Here is a 22391-nt window from a genome sequence, read left to right as displayed (position 1 = left end):
GGTATATTGGGGAAAAACAGGATAGAAATTATATCTCGAGTCATCTGGTTCCAAAACCTTAACCAACACCACATTACCAGTTTGTCTTTTCCTGCAGGAGATTAGCTCAACTGCCACATTTCTCTCAGAGATTTTTCCCCCTCCCGGCTTTGAATAAGCAAGCCCTGTCTAGTGACAGAAATCAGTAATACTGAGATTCACTGAGGTATTTGTGAAGCATGTGTTAGAGGGAAAAACATTAGAAGGCAGCATTTCCTTGAACCAAATAAAGATGAGACAGCTTCAGCATGTTAAAACTTTTGAAGTTAAATTCGGGGGTTGAAGATGAACAGCCATCAGCCATTTCTGCAGATCATGAGTCACTCTGTCCACACCATTACCCCCAAGACCTGAAGAGAAATGAGGCTTGAGGAGTTACATGAATCAGAACAGGCCTTTTTCATATCATCGCTATCACAACCCACTGAGCTACTGTTCCACATTTCACCAGCAATGACATATGAAGCATTTGTTTCCAGGAAGTGTGCAGCGAAGGAAACACATCTGTATCCCCACACCTGCTACCTCCTTCTGCATTATCACTTAAATTAACCAGCTGTGTCGATGCATTTATGTTCGCATTTCGCTGTGCGAGCAGATCCAACACTGTAATCATCACGCCTGCTCCCATGTGTAATTTTTTTTTCTCAATCAAATATAATTAGGGCATCACAATGAGGCTGATTGCAGATAACAACTCTGCTTTCTTCAGATGATGCAGACACACACATTATGATGGGGTTGAGGGCAGAAAGGAGGAGAGAGGATTATTACTCATTATACTGTGCATTATCTCTGTCTATCTCTATTTTAAAAATTACCAGTGAAATATTCATTATTTTGGATTCAGAGACAAGAAATTTCATAAACAATGTCTTTTAGTGTGGATTCCCATGCTACCCCACATTTCACCAGAGACTAGGGGACTCAATAACTAAGAGATTCAGTGCAACAGAATAACCTTCCGAGGATCCCTCTTTGCATCCACAGAAGAAGAAAAAACATGTAAATCCACAGCTCAAAGTCAAGCAGTTCAGTGTAATTAAAATAACATCCGTCAGGGATATGGAAATATCCCATGTCCCCGTGTCCAAATCTCTGGGTAATTGTGAGCACTTGTATAACCAAATGAGCTCAGAGTCACATAGGGAGTTTGAGAAAGTCAGCACATGGTTGCCACAGAGCCCATGCACAAGTCACACTGGTGGATCAGTACACTTTTCATGGCAACACTTCATTAAAGGCAGAGGTTTGTGCACAGGCACTACACTCAGCACCAGACCGAGCTATTTTTACAACAACAGACACACAAGGGAAACCCAGGCCATGTTTAATTTATGATTCTTGTCACAAAAAGGACTTTGGCTTCATACTGGGTAAAGAAAAGTGGGAGAGTGGAGAAGGTGGTGAAGAAGAAGAAGAAGAAGAAGAAGAAGGTGTCAAGAGATCTGTAAGGATCTTTCATAGATAATGAGACCAATTGAGCTGTGTTTCACCAAGACTGAGACGGTCTTTATGCAACATGTTCAAGAGATTTGCTGCAGAGCGGCTGACCACAACTTGCTCCGACTTGTTCTGCAGTGAATGAGCAGCACCATTTCCCCCCCTGAATCTTTCTTTTTTTTAATCTGAAGGCAATATCTTTTTGTAATGTCCTTTGAAAGATCTGAGGCAAGTTGCTGTTTGGCACTATATGAAAAATGCATGATTGTCAGAGACACAACACATCAACACAATTTAACAACAGCTGTTCAAGCTGTTCTCACCTTGCAACTCCAAAATATCCACTTCTCAGAAATTAGAGGGCAAAAAATATGCAGAAACCAGTTGTTTTAAGACAGTGTTGGTAAAACCTACATTTTGGCTCCAAAATATCAAAGTCAGACAATATTCCAACAGCTGTTTCTGTAAGATAAATGCGACATGGATGCATGTTGGGAGGCAACTGTGGGCCACCCCTTTACTATACTGCATGCTAATGAACTGTGGAGTTAGAGGCCCTGCAGAGAGCCTAATGTGTTCTTCCAGATGGTCATACACAGGGGCACATCACCTCATTTACTTTCTTCCAGTTCGACATTTATGCTCCCAATTGTCTTAAAGAATTACGTGTGAATATGTCACAGCTTGGAGTGCAGAACTTTTTCCGCTTTGTTCATATTTTTTTTTACCTCCTTCTTATGCTAGGTTACCAACACTACCACAGGCCCAGCAGGATGCCTTGGTACTCACCATGCCAGCACCACAGGGGAGCCGAGTGGCTTGCTGAGTTCCACACTTTAGTACAGGCATCCCAGCGAATGCTGTGGGCTTGCCCCAGGAATGCCTCCTGACCACAGCCTCAGTCACTGGCAAAAACAGGGAGCAAGAGAGGGAGAGTGAAGAAGGAAATACACTAATCGAGTCAGAACAAACACAGATTTCACATAGTCACCCTGACCAGCTGAAAGACTTATTCGTCCCTATCGAATACCACGTCTCCTCGAAGAAGAGTAATCGGCGAAGCTATGTTGCATTTGTAACAACACACCACAGAAAATGAGCTACTAATGAGAGTTATCATCACCTTGCTGTCAGGCCCCGAGTCATGAAGGCTTGGTTACCTTTCAAGTGAGAGTCCTAGTGATATTGCCCGAGTCTTATTGTTGTTGCAGCAGGGAGGTAAGCAAGATACAAACAGCTTGTTAGCTGCATGAGCATAGTGCGGGTACTAGGGGAGATACAAGAGGGTGCTCGTTCTGTATCTCCTGCGTCTGAGTGTCTGTGAATACCTATAATCAAGTGGACTCATCATGATCAAATGAGACAGAGTGGAAGATTTGGTCCTGTTATGGTCCTAAATGTAATCCTTTCTATGCCTGCATCTTTCAAAGTATCAGCCATCATTATACAACTGAATTGTATCACTGTGCTTAGTGGCTATCTGAAAGCACACACACCCAAACAGAGGAGCCATAATAACCATGAATTTTAAGTAAACTCTTTTGATGACACAGAACTGGGCTGGGCATGCTTAAACCCAAGCACACTCAGCAGTGGCTCTTTGCCACTTTGTCTTCACTAATCCTCAATAGTTTGCTCATATACTGAGAAAGGGATGAGGATTTTGGCCACAACTTTCAGACACTATGAAAGAAGGTAAGTACAGAACAGGTCCAGGGTGGTGGGGAAGTCCCATGAGCTCACTGTCTAGCCAGATAGTGCAACAGCTACGCCTACCTGCTCCAACCACTTACACCAGGGAGTGTCTACAAGGAGCTTTGTGGAGATTTAGCTCATCTATGCATCATAAAATAAAAAATATAACTAAACCTTTGAGATTTTACTCCATGTATAACTGGTAAAATATCAAACTTCAATTCTCCTTTAAACTGTTTCAGGCTGAAATGTTGATGAGTAAAAACTTCCCGCAAATCAGCTCCATTCATTTCTCCCACTATTTGCTAATACTCTGACATGAATCATTTCGAATGAATCATTTTGTCTAGAAGAAAAAAGAAAAGATAACGGGATGTTGTTGCAAAGATAAAACCCATGGTTACAGCTGCCACCAAAAGTGTTTTTGTTCCCCTTAAAGAAAAAAGGGTTTATAAAGAAAGTCCATCGTTTTTCTTATCTAACCACATCCATATTTATGGCCAAATAATCAGTTAAAGCAATCAAATGAGGCACAGAGGGAACAGGCAGCTCTACACAAGAAGACCTCAGGCGCCTAAGCAATCTAAACCGAGAAGCAATGGTAGAGACAGTGCTAACCACCGCACCGCCATGTTACCCCGAAGAAAGACAAAACATCTAAGATGCAACAGGTCCAATTTTCCACAGAAAAGCATTGTTAGTGAGATTGAATAGCTCAGTTAATTGGTAAACTGAATCCTCCTCCCACATACGTACACAAACACACACGCACACTTTTAATGACTAAGCTTGAAACTAAAACTTGAACTTTCTGGTTCACATTTTTGGTAGTGAAACCCCCTTTGATGCAGACTTACTTTGTCCTGGTCTAGGCCTACAGCAAATGCATTTTAATCCTCACTGATGTGCCATAATGTCAGATTATCTGGTGGGATAGTCTAATCTCATCCATAAATGCAGTTAGAGGGCTTTTCAAGGATACATATAAAAAGCAAATAAACAAAAGACAACCGTTATTACAAAAGTGAATGGTACACAGAGAAACTGATCCGTTTTCACTTTACTCCATATTTTTTTAAATCGAAATATTTAATTAAGCACTTTTTCTGTGTGCAGTTTATTTGAGAAATAAAAGGAGAGAAAAAATCAATCGCATCTGTGCACAAATTCAAATGTGCAACAGCAACATATGGCCCTCTGCCATTATGGATACAGCGTAAGCGGTTGCGGTTCTACCCACATATGAATCTAGACTGCACTCTAGTGGCTGCAGGTTTCAAAGTGAGAAAGTAATACAAACGTGAGGTTTTGACTCGTCAGAGCAGAAGGAATAAATATGATTAATGAAGAGTCAGTTTTATTAAATGTCCTAGTATGCGTACACACATGTACACACACTAGTAGATCCTCTCTTTAGTGGATCCAACAATCACTACCAAACTTGTGCTCCTCCTGCTATGACAGCTAAAACGTCCTCCAGGATTTCAGAAAACAAAGATTGTCTCAGTGTTACAGTGATATAAACACACTCTAAAATTATATATTGAAAATTTTGGATAATTATCATTCTTTTTTTTTATTTTTTGCATCCAAATTTTAGAACTATGCTTTGCATAATTTGATATAAACTGAAAGAATACATTATCCCTGACTGCAGTGCACCCATGAATGTTCAGAAAAATATCACAGGATTGTTTTTACACTGAAGAAAACACAAAAATGTACAATACTCAAGCCAGTTGTTATGTGGGTATTTTTTTAAGAGCACACATGGACATCGTGATAGGTAACTGAAGTCTTGTACATTCTGAAGTTTGGTACTTCAGCATAGAGCTGTGTGTCACATGCAAGTGCTAAACGTATCGCTGCCCCCTTCGACTCTCCTGTGCCCCACAGTTTGAACATTACTGCTGTAGTATGATGGACAGGTGTTCGCTCTGTAGACTCTTGTTCACCTCTGTCACATTTCATACCAATCACTAAAAGTTTTCATTTTCTCTGTAGGGAAAATTTTATGGTATGTTTCTCATAGTGGCTGTTTCAGGATCCTAGGAGAAGAACTGTGAAAGCTGACAGTTGCTGTCATTGAGTCCTTGTCAGTCAGGTCTGCTGCACTCAGGTGGAAAGGAAAAATAGCTCACATACCAACACGCCACAGTGCAGCACAAAGCTGCCTGTGTCAGTCTGACGGCACCTACTGTAGCTGCTTTCTCTTCTCTTGGGTTTATAGGGAATGAGGATGTTCACTTTGAGCTAAACAAAAATAAACCACTGATACTTTACATACTAGCTTCTTGGTGTCTGGAACAAAACAGTGATTACTATTCAACTCCGAATTAAACAAATGTGCTTCATCTCTTGATGTAAAATATTAAAAACAATATTCAAATTTCCACTCGGCTCGTATAAAAAAATTGCGACTGGGAGATCGACATCAAGGATTTACTTTCTTATAAAAATATTTTTAGACTTTAAACAAAAAAGCATGGAAATATTCTGAGTGTAGAAAATGCAAACTAGAGGCTGGACTTTTTAAAAAAAAAATGCTGCAAAGCTGTCCTAGGCGTTATCAGGGTCAGAACAAAACGATTTGTGAGTTAAGGGCTGGTATCAAGGGCAGGGCTCAAAGAATTACAACAATGACACAGTACCATTGGCACTGATCCAGCCATGCAGAGACAGCGCACCTTCACCTTGCTAATTTCTAATTGGACAATTAAAGAGGAGTCATTGTTATCCGCCTGGACACGCCAAGAAAATTTTAATTTTGCTCATTTTTTCCATCAGTACTGTCTGGAAAGTTTAGTTCCAAAAATAGCCAAATGTGTTGATCCAGTCCCTGCTTTATTCTTTATTAGCTCTGTAGTTCTGCACCCTGCTGTAAACAGCCGCTCAGATAAAACACTTTTTCAAATTGAGCTTGCGTTCACAGAAGTAGGTGACCTCACCGGCAAATTACAGGAAAGAGCAATTCTATTTGTCTAAAAAGCCTGCAGCAGCAATAAAATGTTTTTCAGACAAACCGTCGGCTCGTAAATGAGCCATCATGAGCAGCAAAGATGTTCCATGAAGGCTGAACCGCGAGGTGAAAAACAGGTTGTACTAGTTCACTCATCATCACATCAGATAAAGTTGCTGAGGCTGAGCCACAAAACTGGTGCCTCAAGTTTCGATTCGATATGACAGACGCATCTGCATTTTAAAAAAAATGACCAAAAGGAGTCAAAACAATGACATTCAGAAAGCAGTCAGTTTATGGTTTAAATAAAAGATGCAATAAATGCCTGCACCTTGTCGACCCATTAACTCCAGACATGTAGCTGCTATGTAACAAGCTTATGCATCATTATTCAGCCATGCAAAAAACCTTTTAGATCCTTCTCACCCAGTGCTCACCGACTATGTGCTTTGAGTTACGGTAAGGTATGTTCCCGAACATCCCTTCCCCATATCCACTGATTTAAAAAGAAAAACAACATCTTCTAGTTATGATACAAACTCTACAAAGCAAATAGGTTCAGCGCAGTTCACAGTAAATGCACAAATCTGAGTACTAGCCAGCGGTTGGTAAAAGGAAACAAAACCAGACAAAAAGTCTAACAGACTGTAGGAAGTGAAAATCAAATTACATAACACAACAGCAACACATGGAAGTACCTAAAAGGAGAAGTACAAAGAGACCCTTTGAAAGCACACAGCGAGGGACATTAAGAAGGTTTCTAATCATACTTCACAAAATAAACTGAAATGACTAAATAACTCGCTATTGTCTCATAAAAGCAACATCATTTACTTTACAAAAGTACATATATCACAGTGACAGTTAATGAATATTAAAAATATCCTTGACTGCTAGTGCTGTGGGGGAAAAAACATTGGAAATAAGGTTGTACAATATAGGTAAAAAGTACATTCAATAATGTCCTTGACAGTCATTTAATTCCAAGTTTTGTCAATGCAGTAAAATAAAAATGCATAAATATGTGGTTAAGCTGCTTCCTGAAAGCTTTTTTTTTTTTTTAACTGTCCATATTAATCACGTAGAAAACTCTGGTATGTCTCTTAACATACATCATCTTAAAGTAGTCTGACAGATAAATGAGGTGCATATTCAATCTCTTAGCAGTCCGAGCTTCTTCAGGGCCCCACGGCGGTCCTCTTCATTTTCTGAACGAGGGCAGATCAGCACGCTGATACCTTGTGATCGAGGCAGTTTCTGAGTGTCTCTGGAGTGATGCAAGGCAGTGTGGGCAGGCAAGGCCTTCTGTGAGGCTGGCTCTTTAGTAATGGAAGGCTCTGCCTCCAAATCCTCTCCTTGAGCACTTGAGAACTCCTTCCTACTCCCAAGAGAGGCGGGGCGCGGTCGATGGTTACGCAGCTGGTTGAGGTTCTGATTAATGCTGGTGCCCTGACTGGCCTCACCGTAGTCTTGACCTGCTGTATATCTGCTTATACCCACCTCAGTGCGCCCGAGGCTGGCTGATTTGACCTTTGGCGGTGTCAGCTGCTTGACCAGGCCAGAATAGGTAAGAGAAGTGGCATCTTTGACAGCAGATGGTTGATTTTCTGAAGGAGAAAGCTCAGTGGGGTCACTGAAATCAGCAGGTGCTGGGAGAATATCAGGATCCAGAACTGTAAGAGCAGTAGAAGTGTTTGATGGTAATATAGCACCAGGGTTCAAAGGCTGGACAGTAACAGAGGCAGGGGGAAGGTTATAAGACTGTGATGATGGTGGTTCATTTGGAGCTGCAGGGCTGATTGGAGGAGAAGAAGAAGATGAAGCTGCCCAAGACACTCTGGTTTTGAGAGGAAGTTTAGAGCTCTGGTTTGGGATCGATTCTTCCTCCTCACTGCTTTTAAGCAGGCCGAGCTTTCTGAGAGCCTCCATGCGAACTTTGTGAGGATCCAAGAATGGCCGCTGTTCACTGCTGTTGAGCACTGGATGCGCTGAGTTTCCATCAGAGTTAGTCATCTTGTGAGATTTCAGAATAATGTTGGGGGGCAGCTTTTTAGGCTTTGGGGCCACAACAGGTGGACTTTTGGGCTCTGCACTTTCAGGAGACGCTGGAGCAACAATTTGTGAACTTGTGAGCAGACTGAGAGACTCAGGCTGAGGTTTGATTTGAGGCACCTTGGTCACAGGGCTTGTCAAATCTTTCTTGACAGAGGCCCTCTGACGAATCTGCTCCAAATCAAAGGTTATTCCCGGCTTTTTCCTGGAAATTCCCACAGATGGAGTAAGGTCTTTTACGTTCACAGGCTGTGAAGGAGAGTCAGGTTCATCCCTAAAGTTTAAGGGAGGTGGAATTACACTCAGATCAATCTCAGAGGTGTCAGTAGATGGTCCTGGACAAACAATTGTACTTTTGACACTCTCAGGATCAGCATCTTCATTTGTGGCTGAGCGTGACATCTCAGTCTGTATAGCTGATGAGTGGATTCTGGTATCAGTAGAAGATTCAGGGATTAGAGGACTGACTTGTGGTTCAGAGATTTGATTTAGCTGAGTTTTTCCTTCTGTGGCTAATGCTGTGGATGCAGGTGGTGCTGTGGGCACTTCATCACTTAGAAATGATTTCTGGTCGCGTTTGGAGCCATTAGGCATCAAAGTGGAAATGTCTAATTAAGAAAAACACAATTACAACAGTTAGTGTTGCAGCACAAACCGTGCATCTGCGATGCAAATAAAGGTACACAAGAAAATATACACAACAGCACATCACATACCATTTACTCTCATCTGATCTGCTTTTTCTGTTAGACTCTCATGATGTGATTCATCATTCGATACGCCGCTGTCCTCCTGCGTCTCCAGCGCTTCGATTGTTTCTTCCAGATACGTGAGACACGCCCTCTCCTCTGCAGATAAGTGGTCCATGCTGTCTTCACTCTGCACAAAAAATGAAATTAGATATTTTTTCCTATCATGTGTATTTTTCATGACTTTCTCAATTTGATTCTCATATTATCACACAACTGTTTTGCATTTCTTAACGCTTTTTTAAAAATACCCAATTGTCCCCATACAGTTTTAATAATATAACATCTTATTCAGTTTGTCATAGGCTCTAATTTAAATTACCACACAGTGCTGGTGTGTGGGGCGGGAGGAGTCTGTCAGTCATGTTAGAAGAAGAAAGACTCCACTACTGCATTTATTAGCAGGATAGGGAACCTCCCAGACTGGACGTTATCAGAAATGAGAGTGTCACGAGATCTACCTGAAACAGCTGAGTTGTGCTCTGATCACGCCACAAATAAAAAGCTATATTGCAAGCTCCAGTCTCAGCAGCAATGACCCTTCTCATAGCGTGAAAAACTCCACCTGCTGATGTCCAGCATTCAGCTGGAAAATCCCGAAACAAAGACAGGCGGGCAGAAACTCCTCCAGTCACATACCAGCATGCCCGGAGCATAGCATGAGGCAAACTAGGTGTGATAATTGCCTGTATTATGTGTTTAGCTTCATTAGTTTGACTTGTTTCTAGTGACAGCTTAATTTGCATTGGCAGCAAAAAGTCAGACTTGTTCCTGATGGGTGCTGGACTCCATCAGGGCTGTCCTTTGTCAATGATTTCTAAGGACAGTCAAGGGGTAGAGGGTGTTGAATTCTGTAGTCTCAAGTTCTCATTTCTGCTTTTTGCAGACGATGTGGTTCTCTTGGCTACATCAGCCAGCGGCCTCCAGCTCGTACTGGAGTGGTTTACAACTGAGTGTGAAGCATGAAGAATGAGAATCAGGACCTACGAGTCTAAGGCCGTGGTTCTCAGCCAGAAAAGGGGGAAATTCTGTGTAGTGACTCACTAGTCTCCTCCAAAGGGTGTCTATGCTCACCTGTAGAGATAGAGTTGGGAGCTTATCTGGGAGGGGCATTGAGTACAACTACTCCTTTTCCTCAAAAGAAGCCAGTTGAGGTGGTTTGGCCTTTGACCAGGATACCTCCTAGACAAGGTGTTTCAGGCATCTCCTAGAGGGAGGAGGCTTTAGGGCAGACCCAGAGCAAACTGGACGGATTACATTTCAGGGATACCAACTGATTTTTGCGTGTTTATTTCAGTTATTTTATATTGAAGTCAAAATGAAACTGAATTGGTTTCATCATATAAATTCACCACAAATAATGATTAAACTTACTGGCACCAGAACCAAAGGATGATAAATAAGCTTTTAAGAAATAATGTAGATTAAATCTGTAAGATTAGGCACAAAGTATGCAAATTAATTGCAACTTTGCCATTTTTTACCATATCTAACAATACTCCAAGAAGAAATAACGTTTACTATTGTGATTTCTTCTTACAGTAAATAATTCTTGGGAACCCAGCTGGTAGTCTCTGTGTTAAATATGCAGTAGTTCAAACAGATCCAAAGGAACAACTCCCATCCATCTCCTAGTTTTCTCTTATTCTATATTAGCCTGTTGGAAAAAAATTATTTCAGGTGGCTGCTGGTGTCTGAGGGCTTCAGATTGTTTATACTTCATTTATGAAAACATGTGCTGAAACCCTTTGAAAGCTCCTCACTGACTAAACATGAGAACCTTTCACCAATTATAAATTCAGTTCCTCTCATCTCTCAGACTTCACAAATCTCAATTATTTCTTTATTCTCTTCCAGTCGAGGAGAGAAGCGTTTGTGTTTGTTCTGTACGAGAGAGTCAGTAATACAGACGACTGAGATAAAGCGCTACAGCGGCACTCACATAGCCAGAGTTCGTGCTGATTACGCTGTCCGAGCTTCCTGCGCTGTCCATGTTGCTACGGGAACACCACCTGGCCACGTGTCACTCTTTGGCTTTGCACATGAAGGAAGATGAGGGCATCACATGCTCTTCGCGGCCCTGTTTCGTTTGTGTAAATCTCACTGAAAGTCTGTCTCAGGAAAAATCTGAAATGTCAAGGACAAAAGCATGAAACTACAATCAGATGAAATTTGTGAGTCACTACTATCTCCACAGTGGAAAATGTTCATTTCTTTGACCACTGACTGATGAAGCCTTAGTTTGAGGCTAAATATAGCTAGAGAATTAGTTGGTAAACAAAACAGCATCTTTACAATTATTGTGATAAATTAAGGTCATAAATTACAGCTGATAGTTTAATGATCCTCATAATGTAATGGCCGTCTTATTTTTGTAACATGATTCAAATGTGCTGTCATGGTCACTATGATATATTAAGCAAATCTAGTTATGCTAATTGAGTCATTAAATAAAATAATGGTTGAGCTAAAACTTTTCGCCTTTTTTTAAAAACAACGTGGATCGAGGCACGCATTAAAGGAGAGTAGCTGTGAAATGGAGAATATTTTCAGTTATGCATATCTGTCATGCATAGTGATGTCTTTCACAGGAAACAGATTAAATGTTTCATTTATTAATAATTAAACTCACCTGTATGCCAACAGAAAAGACCTCTTATGGAGACCTCTCGCATATTTTTAAAAAAAAATTAAATTTTTGAGTCAGTTTCTAGCAAAAATGCCAAATATCTCAGAAATTTGGCATCTTCAGACTTATTAATTTTGCTTGTGCTTAATTGTGCTTTCCTTCTTTTTGCCACCTGTAACAGTGTATTTATGTATTTATAATTCATTACTGGTTTGGTCTTTAAGATATTTCTACAAATCAGGAAAATGAACTCGTCATCGCAAGCAGACAGTGCTGTCAGCATCCCTTAATAATCAGTATTTCAGCCATTATGATATAACAATCAAACGCTCTTACTTGGAAATACACACGGTATACCTCACATCATGGCAAATTTGTGCTAAGAATCCAGATATGTTGTGTTACAGCATGCTTGTGCCTCCGCTCCCTATCTTTTGCGTATCACTACTGGCAAGTCAGGCATGAGGAAAGTATGCTAGTCGCAAAAAAAAAAAAAAAAAAAAAAAAATCAACCAAACCAACAGGTTGATTCTTAATGAGAGCGTAAAGAAAAGGCAACTTCAAGTAGGTGTTTTTTAGGGCTAGAGGAAAAATTGTCGACAATGGTCGTCAAAAGTTTTTTAGCTAATTAACTATAAAGCTAAATGGGTCAGACAAATTGATAATTTTACTTAAAAAAGCTATTTTACGACCTGGTATAGAACTTCTTTACCACATAGTGCTGCAGCCAGTTCAGGTATGTTTGTGAAAGCACAAGCAACACCATTATGTTGATTAAAAATACAAGAGTAACAGAATTAAAGTTTCTTTTCATACCCTGCTGTGCCTGCATGCAAATTATCCCCCAAAATAACATGCTGTGTGTCACAGCTTTAGTTTATTTGTGCAATAGTAAATTAATGTGGTTCGAGAAGTGAGAGAAACTCAGACACTCAGAGGCTCATTCAGCAAAAAACAATACATAACTCTGTCAGAATAAGAATTACAATGTACATCGAACATTCTCATAAAAACAACACTTAAAAAAAGCTTCCTGTGGGCCCATAAAGAGCATAATTTTATTGCTGCAAGTGAAATATTTGAAATATTACTGAACAGTAAGATTGGGTAACAAGTGGGGGATTTTCTATGACTTTTGTTTTGAAATCTTGCATCTAATTAAAAAGCATGTTTTTTAAAAGTAGCATTAAACACTACATTGAAGAAAATGAAATACATTTTTAGAGGACATGTAACTATTTTTCAATTTTACCGTCAGCTTTTTCACCTCATTACTTTTAAGATTTGAGTCATGCAAAGACAGTGACAGACTTTTCCTTTGTTCACTGAACTTATCAGCTCCATCTTCTGTACATGGCACTTTTGACCTGATGACATGAAAACTTAGCAAAGGCAGCTGATGAAAAACCTGATCATCAACCCCCACATTCCCACATGTTTTCTGGAAACAAAAGCTAGTTGACAAAGCACACACCGGCCTCCCACAGTAAGCAGCTAATTATTGTCCCTCCCTTTGTCCAAACCTGAGCAGGCAACACCTCTCAAACTGGAGCACTGGCAAAGCACACTGCACCCACAGCTGAGTCAGGATTTAATAGTGACAGGAATGTCACTTTGCCTGCTTCTATGTCTTCGACACAACTCTTAAATGAAGCCAAACACATGAGCGGATGAAACCTTTAAAATATTAAAAGGGAGGATCAGCTCCAGGCCTTAAATGTGAGAACAGCTGCACAGTTTGTGAGCTAGACTTATTAAAAACCCAGGATAATGATTGATAGCTTTTGATAACAAATCACAGTGCCTTATTGAAAAACTCAAAAATGTTAAGTATGTATTCAAGGTTAGCCAGCCAGAGCTGGTTTAATGATTAACAATAAACAAAGATTCATGGTTAACATTGGGTTGTGCAACTCACAGCCTGTTTGAGAGAACAGAAACATGTCTTTAATGTTCACACTTGTTCCATTAAAATGACTGTTAGTGACATTTATGAGCAAATATTTGCATTAATCCTGACTCAGATAACCAGGGTCTAAACACTATGGTCAGTTGTGTTATCTCTAAAAACAAATTTAGAGCATAAAAACTGATAAGTAATGCATATCGGAGCATTTCTGATACTGATGTTAGTCTTTTGCTGAATATCTTACCCGTCTCTCTATTCCTGCTGCACTCTCCTCCACCCGAACAGACACAAAATGACACTCCAGGGTCAAAACTTACAAACTAAGTAAAAAAAACAAACAAACACAAAAACATTATGTTACACCTGATGGTAAAATCTGCTCTGAACAAATCGAGCGCACACACTTACACACACGCACCACTCTAAATGATCACTGTATTTTCATAAAGTAGACTTACGAGCTTTCACACAACTTTATTTCGTCGTTGCCTCCATTGTAACCCATGATTTCACCCTAAACGAGCACATTACGCTTTTAAGAGGACAGTTTCCTGATAACTTACCAGATATGCGCGAGAAAGGTCGGTGAAACTGCGCTGCTGTCAGTCCATAGCTGCGGTGCACCTCACTCCCCCGACAGTGCTGTTCCTGGAAGTAAAACTATGCGACTGGTAGTGACAGACGGGAGAAGTGTGAGAGGCTTACGGCCAGGTGAGGCAATTAACTTCCGCACAGGTTGGTTTGTGGCCAATCAGAGAACTGGGCGACTGAGACTTTTCCAAGGAAGAGCCAATAGGAGAACAGCAGTAAAACGAGCGAAACCTCAAATGATTTTTCACCTTTTACTTTTCTGTGTGGAATACTGTCACTTATATTAAGTTATTATAACACTATATATCACTATATATATGCATGTTAATAACATATTTAAACCAATGTACTGTAATTCAATTGGATTTGCATAGCGCCACATCACAACAGTCGTCTCAAAGCCCTTTACTTGTAAAGTAAAAGCGCTACAATAATACAATATAATATAAAAAACATGAATAATACAATATAATTTACAATAATAGCAAAACCCCAACAATCAGATGAGGCTCTATAAGCAAGCACCTGGCAAAAGTGGGAAGGAAAAACTCCCTTTTAAAACCTTTTAACAGAATCAGGCTCAGGGAGGGGCGGCCATTGTCGCCACCTGTTGTGGATGAGGAGAGGGAGGCAGGGCTAGAGACAAGCTGTGGAAAAGAGCCACGGTTTAATAATAAGTGATGATAAGTGCAGAGCGGTGTATAAACACATAGTGAGTGAAAAATACTCAGTACATCCAAACCTTCCAGTTTGGATTTGTGAGACAGACACCATCTCTACTTTTAAGATTAGGCTTCAAACTTTCCTTTTTGTTAAAGCATATAGTTAGGGCTGGATCAGTTATGCTGCAATAGGTGTAGGCTGCTGGGGGTTTCCCATGATGCATTGAGTGTTTCTTCTTCAGCCACCTTTCTCACTCATTATGTGTTAATAGACCTCTCTGCACTGAATCATACTTGTTATTCATCTCTGGCTCTCTTCCACAGCATGTCTTTATCCTGTCTTCCTTCTCTCTCCCCAACCGGTCATGGCCGATGGCTGCCCCACCCTGAGTCTGGTTCTGCTGGAGGTTTCGTCCTGTTAAAAGAGTGTTTTTCCTTCCCACTGTCACCAAAGTGCTTGCTCATAGGGGGGTCTTATGAGTGTTGGGTTTTTCTCACAATGTATTATTGTAGGGTCTACCTTACAATATAAAGCACCTTGAGGCGACTGTTGTTGTGATTTGTCGCTGTATAAATAAAATTGAATTGAATCGTGGGAAGCCCCTGGAAGATTTGGCCTATTGAAGCATAACTAAGGGAGGATTCGGGCTCACCTGATCCAGCCCTAACTATAAGCTTCATCAAATAGAGATTTATCTTTAAATTTGAAAGGGTGTTTGTCTCCCGAATCCAAACTGGGAGCTGCTTTCACAGACAAGAGGCCTGAAAGCTGAACATTCTGCCCCTCATTCTACTTTTAAATACTCTAGGAACCGCGAGTCTGAGAGCGAAGTGCTCTGTTGGGGTGGTACAGTTCTATGAGGTGTTTAAGATAAGATGGAGCCTCATTATTCAAAACCTTGTATGCGAGGAGCAGGATATCTGGATTTAACAGGCAGCCAATGAAGAGAAGCCAGTATGGGAGAAATGTGCTCCGTTAGTTATCTTGCTGGAGCATTTCGGCTCAACTGAAGGCTTTTCAGGGAGTTTTGAAAATAATGAATTGTAATATTGCCGTCTACAAGTAATAACATATGAACTAATTTTTCAGCAACACTCTGAGACGGCACGTTTCTAATTTTGAGATATTGCACAATTGCAACAATGCTGTCCTAGATATTTGTGTAATATGAACACTGAAAGATCTATCCTGGTCAGAAATGACTCCAAGGTTCCTCTCAGTGTTACTGGAAGCCAATGTAATGCCATCCAGAGTAAGTATCTGGCTTGACACCACGTTTCTAAGATTTTTATCACTGAGTAGCAGAAGAAGCAGGAAATTACAGCACAAAAAGAAAGTTTGATCTGTTGCCAAATCAAAATTGAACTATCTTGAGGGGAACAGGAACATCTGCATCAATTTTCACTGCAATTAATACTAAAACATGAGTGTGTCAACCTCAGAAAATTAAGCGGTTAATCAGAGCCATTAAAGACTGTTGCTTTAGGACATTTGTATCTGTGGGAAATGCAAGGGAAACCCATCCAGTAGATGTGGAGCTATTTCAGCTTGCCTGACCAACATGACTACAACACAACTTCTGTGAGAATACAAGGTAACCTAGATTCTCAGCATCTGATTGTAAAATTACTACCACCAAACATTTATTTCAGTAATAATATTTTCCATTTTTACAGGCCAGATACCACACACAGTCTGTGTGATTTCTGTGAGCAAAGCAGAACATCTGTGGATCAGATCTCACAGTCAGCATCTGTTTTCCAGGAACAGCAGCATGTCTGTGACAGATGTGTAAACATCTCCATCATCTCATCTGTCATTGGGCCGCTGCTAGTACTTTTTTTTTTTTTTTTTTCCCATGCAAGCAGTCACATCAAAGATGCAGCCATAGTTTGACATTTTTTAAAGACGTACTCATTACTTAGATTACAGAACAAACTGAATTCACTCTTGCCAGTTGAATTTGCAGCTAAAAACAATGAACAACTTAAGTTTAATTGGAAATACTTTGTAATACACGGAAAACATCAGGTATTTCAATCACTTGCTTAAATATTTTGTTAAATAAACTGAGTGAGATTTGCCTTTTCTCCCCCAAAACCAACATTAGAACTTCTATTCAGTCAACATTAAAAGTCTATTTCATTTTATACTTACAAATGTAATAATTATTTTGAGTAAACACATCAACGTCTTGTTGTTGACATTTCACCGCAGCTGGCATTCGAATTATAGCTGCAGCAATTTTCTTCTGACTCATTTCCCTCATAACAAAGATAAAAAATAATTGTCAAAGCACAACCAGAAGTTGGGGCAATTTCAAACCTTTGCAATATTTAAATTAACTTGAGCAGATAAAGCTAAACATGAACACAAAGTCAAAAGCACAATATGGGTCATGTAAGGTTTAAAAGGTGACAGCAGTAATAAAACTGAAGGGACCGAGGTCAAAGGGGCAAAGAAAAGCAAAAGTGTTGTGTTTATAATCCTGTGCTGAAAAGTGAACTTCAGTTCAAATAAAAAGTCTCTTTGTTCTGATGAACATTTTTTTTTTTTAATAGACTGACAGAAGAAGCAGCTGTAATACAGATTTCCTTTGTAAATCCACTGAGCTGTTGCAGAGAAGTTTATGATGTGGAGATGGGGTGGAGGGCAAACATTTCATTGGAAGACGTCCACTAACCTCAGCTGCCCTGAGCCAAATCGAGATACTCTGAATGCATCGACACTCATGCATCACTTACCCTTAAAGACTGCAACAGAACTGTAAATCCATCAGAAATTTACCCAAATTTGGAGGAAGAGCCGTTAAAACAAGAACAAAGAATGTCCTAATAAACATCCAGAGACAACGATTCTAACTGTACCATTTATTAGTTGTACAATTATGAAAAATAATCATAAAAAAAGACTGGAAGCCCAAGATTATTTACAATCTTTTTCTCTGAAGTGAGGTCCCTCTTCTGAGTCATATTCTCAGCCTTCTTTTTTTTAATGTTTTTTTTTTTTTTTTTTAAATCACAGGGTATTTATTCACGATATGTTTAACTTTATAAGACATAGTCCTTTTCTCTTTTTTGACAAGTGTCAAAAATTACATACGTACATACATACATATACATACATATATATATATATAGATATCTATAAAAACAAAAATCATTCAAGTATCAAAATACAGACTGCTAGATTCATGTACAATATCATTCTCATCATTGTTGTCATCAGATTAGTCCCAAAATATCTTTCCTGATCCTCAGCAATGTGCAAAAGCAGAGCAGGACCAGGCTGATGGCTAAAGGTGCTGACACCAGCGCGCTGAAGACAGTGTACCATAGAGTTATCGTACTGGCCGGATAAAAATGTACCACATATACAAGAGTTAAATCAAAATGAGCCGACTATGCACCCATATACAGATTGGTGGACCAAACAGTACCATTAACAGTCAACATATTAGGAGTTAGCTAGAGAAACATGCCGTGCCCTATTGTTCTTGTCTGCAGCTATAAATCTAGAGTCGTACCAGCCTGCATGGCAGGTTTGGTGAATAATCTTGTCGAGATTAACTGAACAAAGGGGCAGGGAAGGAGAGAAAGAACCACACCTGATCCAGTTCCAGCATTAGGACAAATCATAGTCCTATAAAAAAAGTAAACGCCCACACACCCACACACACCCACACACACACACACACACGCGCGCGCGCGCGCACACACACACACACGCAAAAAGTAAAATAAACGCCATCCCCCGTTATTTCAATATAAAACAGTCTTTTAGTGTCAGTTTCTTTGCCCCTTGAGTTTGGTAAGAGAGCTCCTCCCATGCAAGATTACATTGTTTTATCACAGTTACACATGTATGTAAGCTGACGGTGATGAAAGCAGCTAAAATGTTTGGATACAGGACAAACAACCCAGGAAGAAGTGTGTACCTACAGTGTGAGGTCTCTCGTCTGACAGTTTGTTTCATAATAAAAAGTGAATGTTCCTCATCTCTGCAGCAACTTCCCCTTTAACTACAAGTTCTGCTTTGAAAACGGCAGGTACATTTCCTGAAACGATAAACACCAACTCTCAGTGAGGGACGTGATGGTTCATTTCGGAGGAAATGCACGCAACACAACAAACACATCCGTCTCTAATGTCGCACGGAACAACCATCACTTTTCTAAGCATCGAGAAGTTAAATGGAGGCGGGTGCGTGCGTGCGTGCAGGGTGATGAAGTTGGAGAAGTCTGATGAACCGGGGGAGCGTGTTGCGTTGGCGAAAGGTTTACATCCGTCTTATTCTCCAGGCCTGTGTGTAACTGTGGGCACAATCCGACTGCTGATGTGATCTGCTCGGTGAGAAGTGGGGCAATGATCCAGCAAAACATCCTATCCACCACTCAACAGGGCTCATTCCTGTCCTTTTCTCACTGTCTGGGATAGGCCACAGTGTCAGCTACAGGGAAGGGACACAGACACACGCACACAAAGCAGTGGAGTTAAAATAAAGTAAAACCGATGGACACAAACAGCACTATAGTGATGGATTAAGTCCTTCGTAATGATTTACTCTTTTCACCAAGCATCTGTGAAACATTAACCTGGTATGACTGGGGGGGAAAGGCAATGCTGACAGGATGAACACTGAAGGCATTTGTTGTGAAAGGAAAAAAAAGAGGAAAATGCACTTATTCTTTCAAACTTGAGGATTTTATGTAAGTGCTTAGGTGTAGTTAGTTCACTCTAGACGAAGCATTGAGTTTAAATCCTGACTGATAGTTGACGGCATGCCAGTTTTGAATTATTTTGAGCTGTTTTTTTGGAGCAAGGACCACTAACATGCAGATCCATGTCTGCCTCTGTGCCCTATTCTGTCCCTCTGATGCTCTCTAGAAACCCCACCCCAAAATGCTTACTTCATTAGCATCAAAAGGATCATATCACAGTGCTAGGATCTTGGCCTCTTTTGGCTTTAAGCAGGCAGCTGACCGTAAGAAGAAGAAGAAGAAGAAAAAAAGCCTTGCCCTTAATTGATCTTATTTAACCTCAATAACACCTGCATCCCTGCGAACATAAACATGCTACAGTCCGACTGATGCATAGAATTACAGGATCAGTTTCACAGTTTCCTCAGGAAACGTGTCCATCCAGGTACAGGATGTGTGCAGTGGGTCACTCTTGGCTGTGGTAAAAATCAGTTTTCTCAGCACTCGGTGAAGTCAGGAGTTGGAACGTCAGAGTGAAAAGCCTCAGAGCGGCCGTCTCCTAACAGAGCAAGAAAAGCATTAAGAAAAGAGAGAGCTTATCACCAAGAGTAAAGAGTGGGATGTTGACAGTTGGGAAGAAAAAAAAAAAAAGAAAAAAGAAAAAGGGGGAAGCATTGTTGGAGGAAGCATATAAAGTAAACAGAAAGGAGGAATAAAAGGGAAAGTGAGTGGCAGGCTCACAGTAGAAGAGATACCAACTAGACAGCTAGAAGACGGTGGGCGAGGTGGAGGGGTTGCATTAATAATTGAGAAAAAGTGTAAAGGTGCTGGGAGTTAAACATAAGAAGGGGCAACAGCTGGTCAGTTGCCACAGACTGTGGTGTTGTCGGAGGAGGAAACAAGTGATGGCGGTGGGGAGGAGCAGAGGTCCAGCGCGGAGAAAGAGGCAGCGTCACAGTGAAAGGCACACAGAAGGAGGGGAAGGAAGGAGGGTGAGGCTGAGCCCAGGAGGAAGAGAGGTCCACTCAGAAAATGGTGGTCTCGTACTTAGTGCTGATAGTGCGCTTGGATTCCTTGGGGTCCATGAGCCACGTGGCACTACCCTGGGACTGAGAATCGCCTTCCTGGTCCACGATGTCCCCCTGTGAGTACAAACAGACAGCAATGAAATATCTGAATCTTCACATACGAGGCTGATTACACTTTTTGTAATGCTTAGATTCAAAATGCAGCAATGAAGTATTATTGTGCCAACAAACTGTAATTGTTTGTGGTGAAATTTAACCACATTTACCCATGAAAGTGTTGATGTTTGTGTTTAAACAGATTCCATAAACGATGCAGCATCACACCTATCCATCAATTATCATAAAATTACAACCCCGATCCCAAAAAAAGTTGGAATGCTGCGTAAAATGTAAAGAAAACAGGATGCAATGATTTGCAGATCTCATAAACCCATATTTTATTTATTATATTAGACAAAAAGGTTTTTAACTTTTCACTATTTCATGAAAAACATTAAGTCATTTTGAATTTGATGGCAGCAACATTTCTCAGAATAGTTGGGGCTCAAAAGATCAGAAGTACTATGCGATGCACTGCCATCTTCTCTGAGCCAAAGCTCTGAGGCAACTTGGAAAACTGTCATGTGGTCAGACAAATCCAAATTTAAAATTCTTTTTAGAAAACACAGATGAAAAGTCCTCTGGAGGAGAGGGACCGTCAGTGCTCAGTTTAAAAGCCTGCATCTCTCATGGTATGTGGGTGGATCGTTCCCATGAAATAGGCAGCTTGCACACATGGCAAAACATTATTGCCGAAAGGTATCTACAGGTTTTAGAGCAACACGTGCTTCCATCCAGATGACGTCTTTTTCAGGGAAGGCCTTGCATAGTTCGACTAAACTAAACTAAACTAAACCACATACTTCATCTGTTACAGCCGCATAGCTTCGGTGCTGAACTGCAGTTCAGACCTTTCACAATTAAAAACAGTTGACACACCATGAAATACAACAAAGAAGACAGAACTACTGAGCAGCTAAAAACAATACAATAAACAAGAATGGGACACATTTCTCTGCTGAAAGTCCGGCAACTGGTTTCCTCATCTCCCAGAAATCGATCTTATGTTTTTCTCAGTGTAAACAGTTAAAATGTTTTGCGTGTTCAGATGTCAATAAAAATATGAGTCTATGAGATTTGCAATTTTTGCAATTTTAACTTTTCCTGGTTCTCATTTTGCTGAGCACTTTTGGGAGCAATTAGTAAGCAGACAATTTTGCTGGCTTTTTATTGATAAAATATAATAACAACATTTTCTCTATGTATATCATAAAGTTTAAGTAAAAACACCCAAAAAGAATTCTGTGTACAGTATATAAACTTTGTCTGTCTTACTACAAGCGTGTCACTAGAGGGCGTTGGAGTTAACAGTATACATCATGATTTGTAGTTTTCAACATATAGCAGAGAAAAGATAGTGAAATAAAAATAACAACAACGAGTGGGTGAGAAGGGATGGGGATGGGATAGGAGGCAGCACCTGAGCAGCATGGCTGGCAGAGTGCAGCGGTAGGAAGGAGGGATGGTGGTTGGTGCAGGTGGAACAGTAACAGCAACGACTGTCGAGAGGAAGAGGAGAGTCCTGGGAGGAATAAACACCACCAGGAGGAAGAGAAGCGAGCCAGACGGAGACGAAGATTAGAAGAGAAAAGGGAAAGTGCACAAAGAACCAGGACGAAGCAGCGACAGAGTCAAAGAACTTAAAGGGCAGGAAAAGGGACACAGATTTTAACAGGCATGACACATGAGGAGTCTGACAGGTCGCACACAACACAGAAGACACTGCAGGTGCATTTTGAAGCTTATGTGTGCTTATCGGTGTGGATGTGTGTAACTGAGTATGAAGTGCATGTGTGCTCAGGTGCTGATTAAACACATTTAAAAATGTACATGTGA

The 22391-nt window shown here is 40.5% G+C and overlaps 2 protein-coding genes across 10 annotated transcripts in view; both read right to left on the bottom strand.

Moving 5' to 3' along the window:
• Positions 1–5907: 5907 nt before the first annotated feature.
• Positions 5908–14195, bottom strand: LOC308406776 (specifically androgen-regulated gene protein-like). 2 transcript variants are annotated; one of them, XM_080897994.1, is made up of 5 exons: positions 14039–14195; positions 13720–13795; positions 10880–11064; positions 8905–9067; positions 5908–8796 (listed from the first exon to the last, which is right to left on the bottom strand). In XM_080897994.1, the coding sequence occupies exons 3-5, from the start codon at positions 10928–10930 to the stop codon at positions 7289–7291; spliced, it is 1722 nt and encodes a 573-aa protein (XP_080754120.1). In that variant the 5' UTR covers positions 10931–11064; positions 13720–13795; positions 14039–14195; the 3' UTR covers positions 5908–7288. The 2 variants fall into 2 exon arrangements, with proteins under 2 accessions (XP_080754120.1, XP_080754121.1); XM_080897995.1 differs by lacking the exon at positions 13720–13795 and having other exon boundaries at positions 14039–14172.
• A 4249-nt stretch (positions 14196–18444) lies between these two features.
• The window catches only part of LOC308406772 (ankyrin repeat and SAM domain-containing protein 1A), a 62074-nt gene continuing 58127 nt past the window's right edge, over positions 18445–22391 (bottom strand). For 4 of the 8 annotated variants that reach the window (XM_080897978.1, XM_080897979.1, XM_080897980.1 and 1 more), the window contains exon 27: positions 19186–20570. In XM_080897978.1, coding sequence (XP_080754104.1) covers positions 20454–20570 — 117 coding nt within the window. In that variant the 3' untranslated portion in view covers positions 19186–20453. The other 4 variants (XM_080897983.1, XM_080897985.1, XM_080897984.1 and 1 more) reach the window with 2 other exon arrangements.

This window comes from Rhamphochromis sp. 'chilingali', assembly GCF_963969265.1.
Source record: "Rhamphochromis sp. 'chilingali' genome assembly, chromosome: 12".
Classification (NCBI taxonomy): Eukaryota; Metazoa; Chordata; class Actinopteri; order Cichliformes; family Cichlidae; genus Rhamphochromis; species Rhamphochromis sp. 'chilingali'.
The sequence above is the reverse complement of the archived record's forward strand: the minus strand, read 5'-3'. Positions and strand labels throughout refer to the sequence as shown.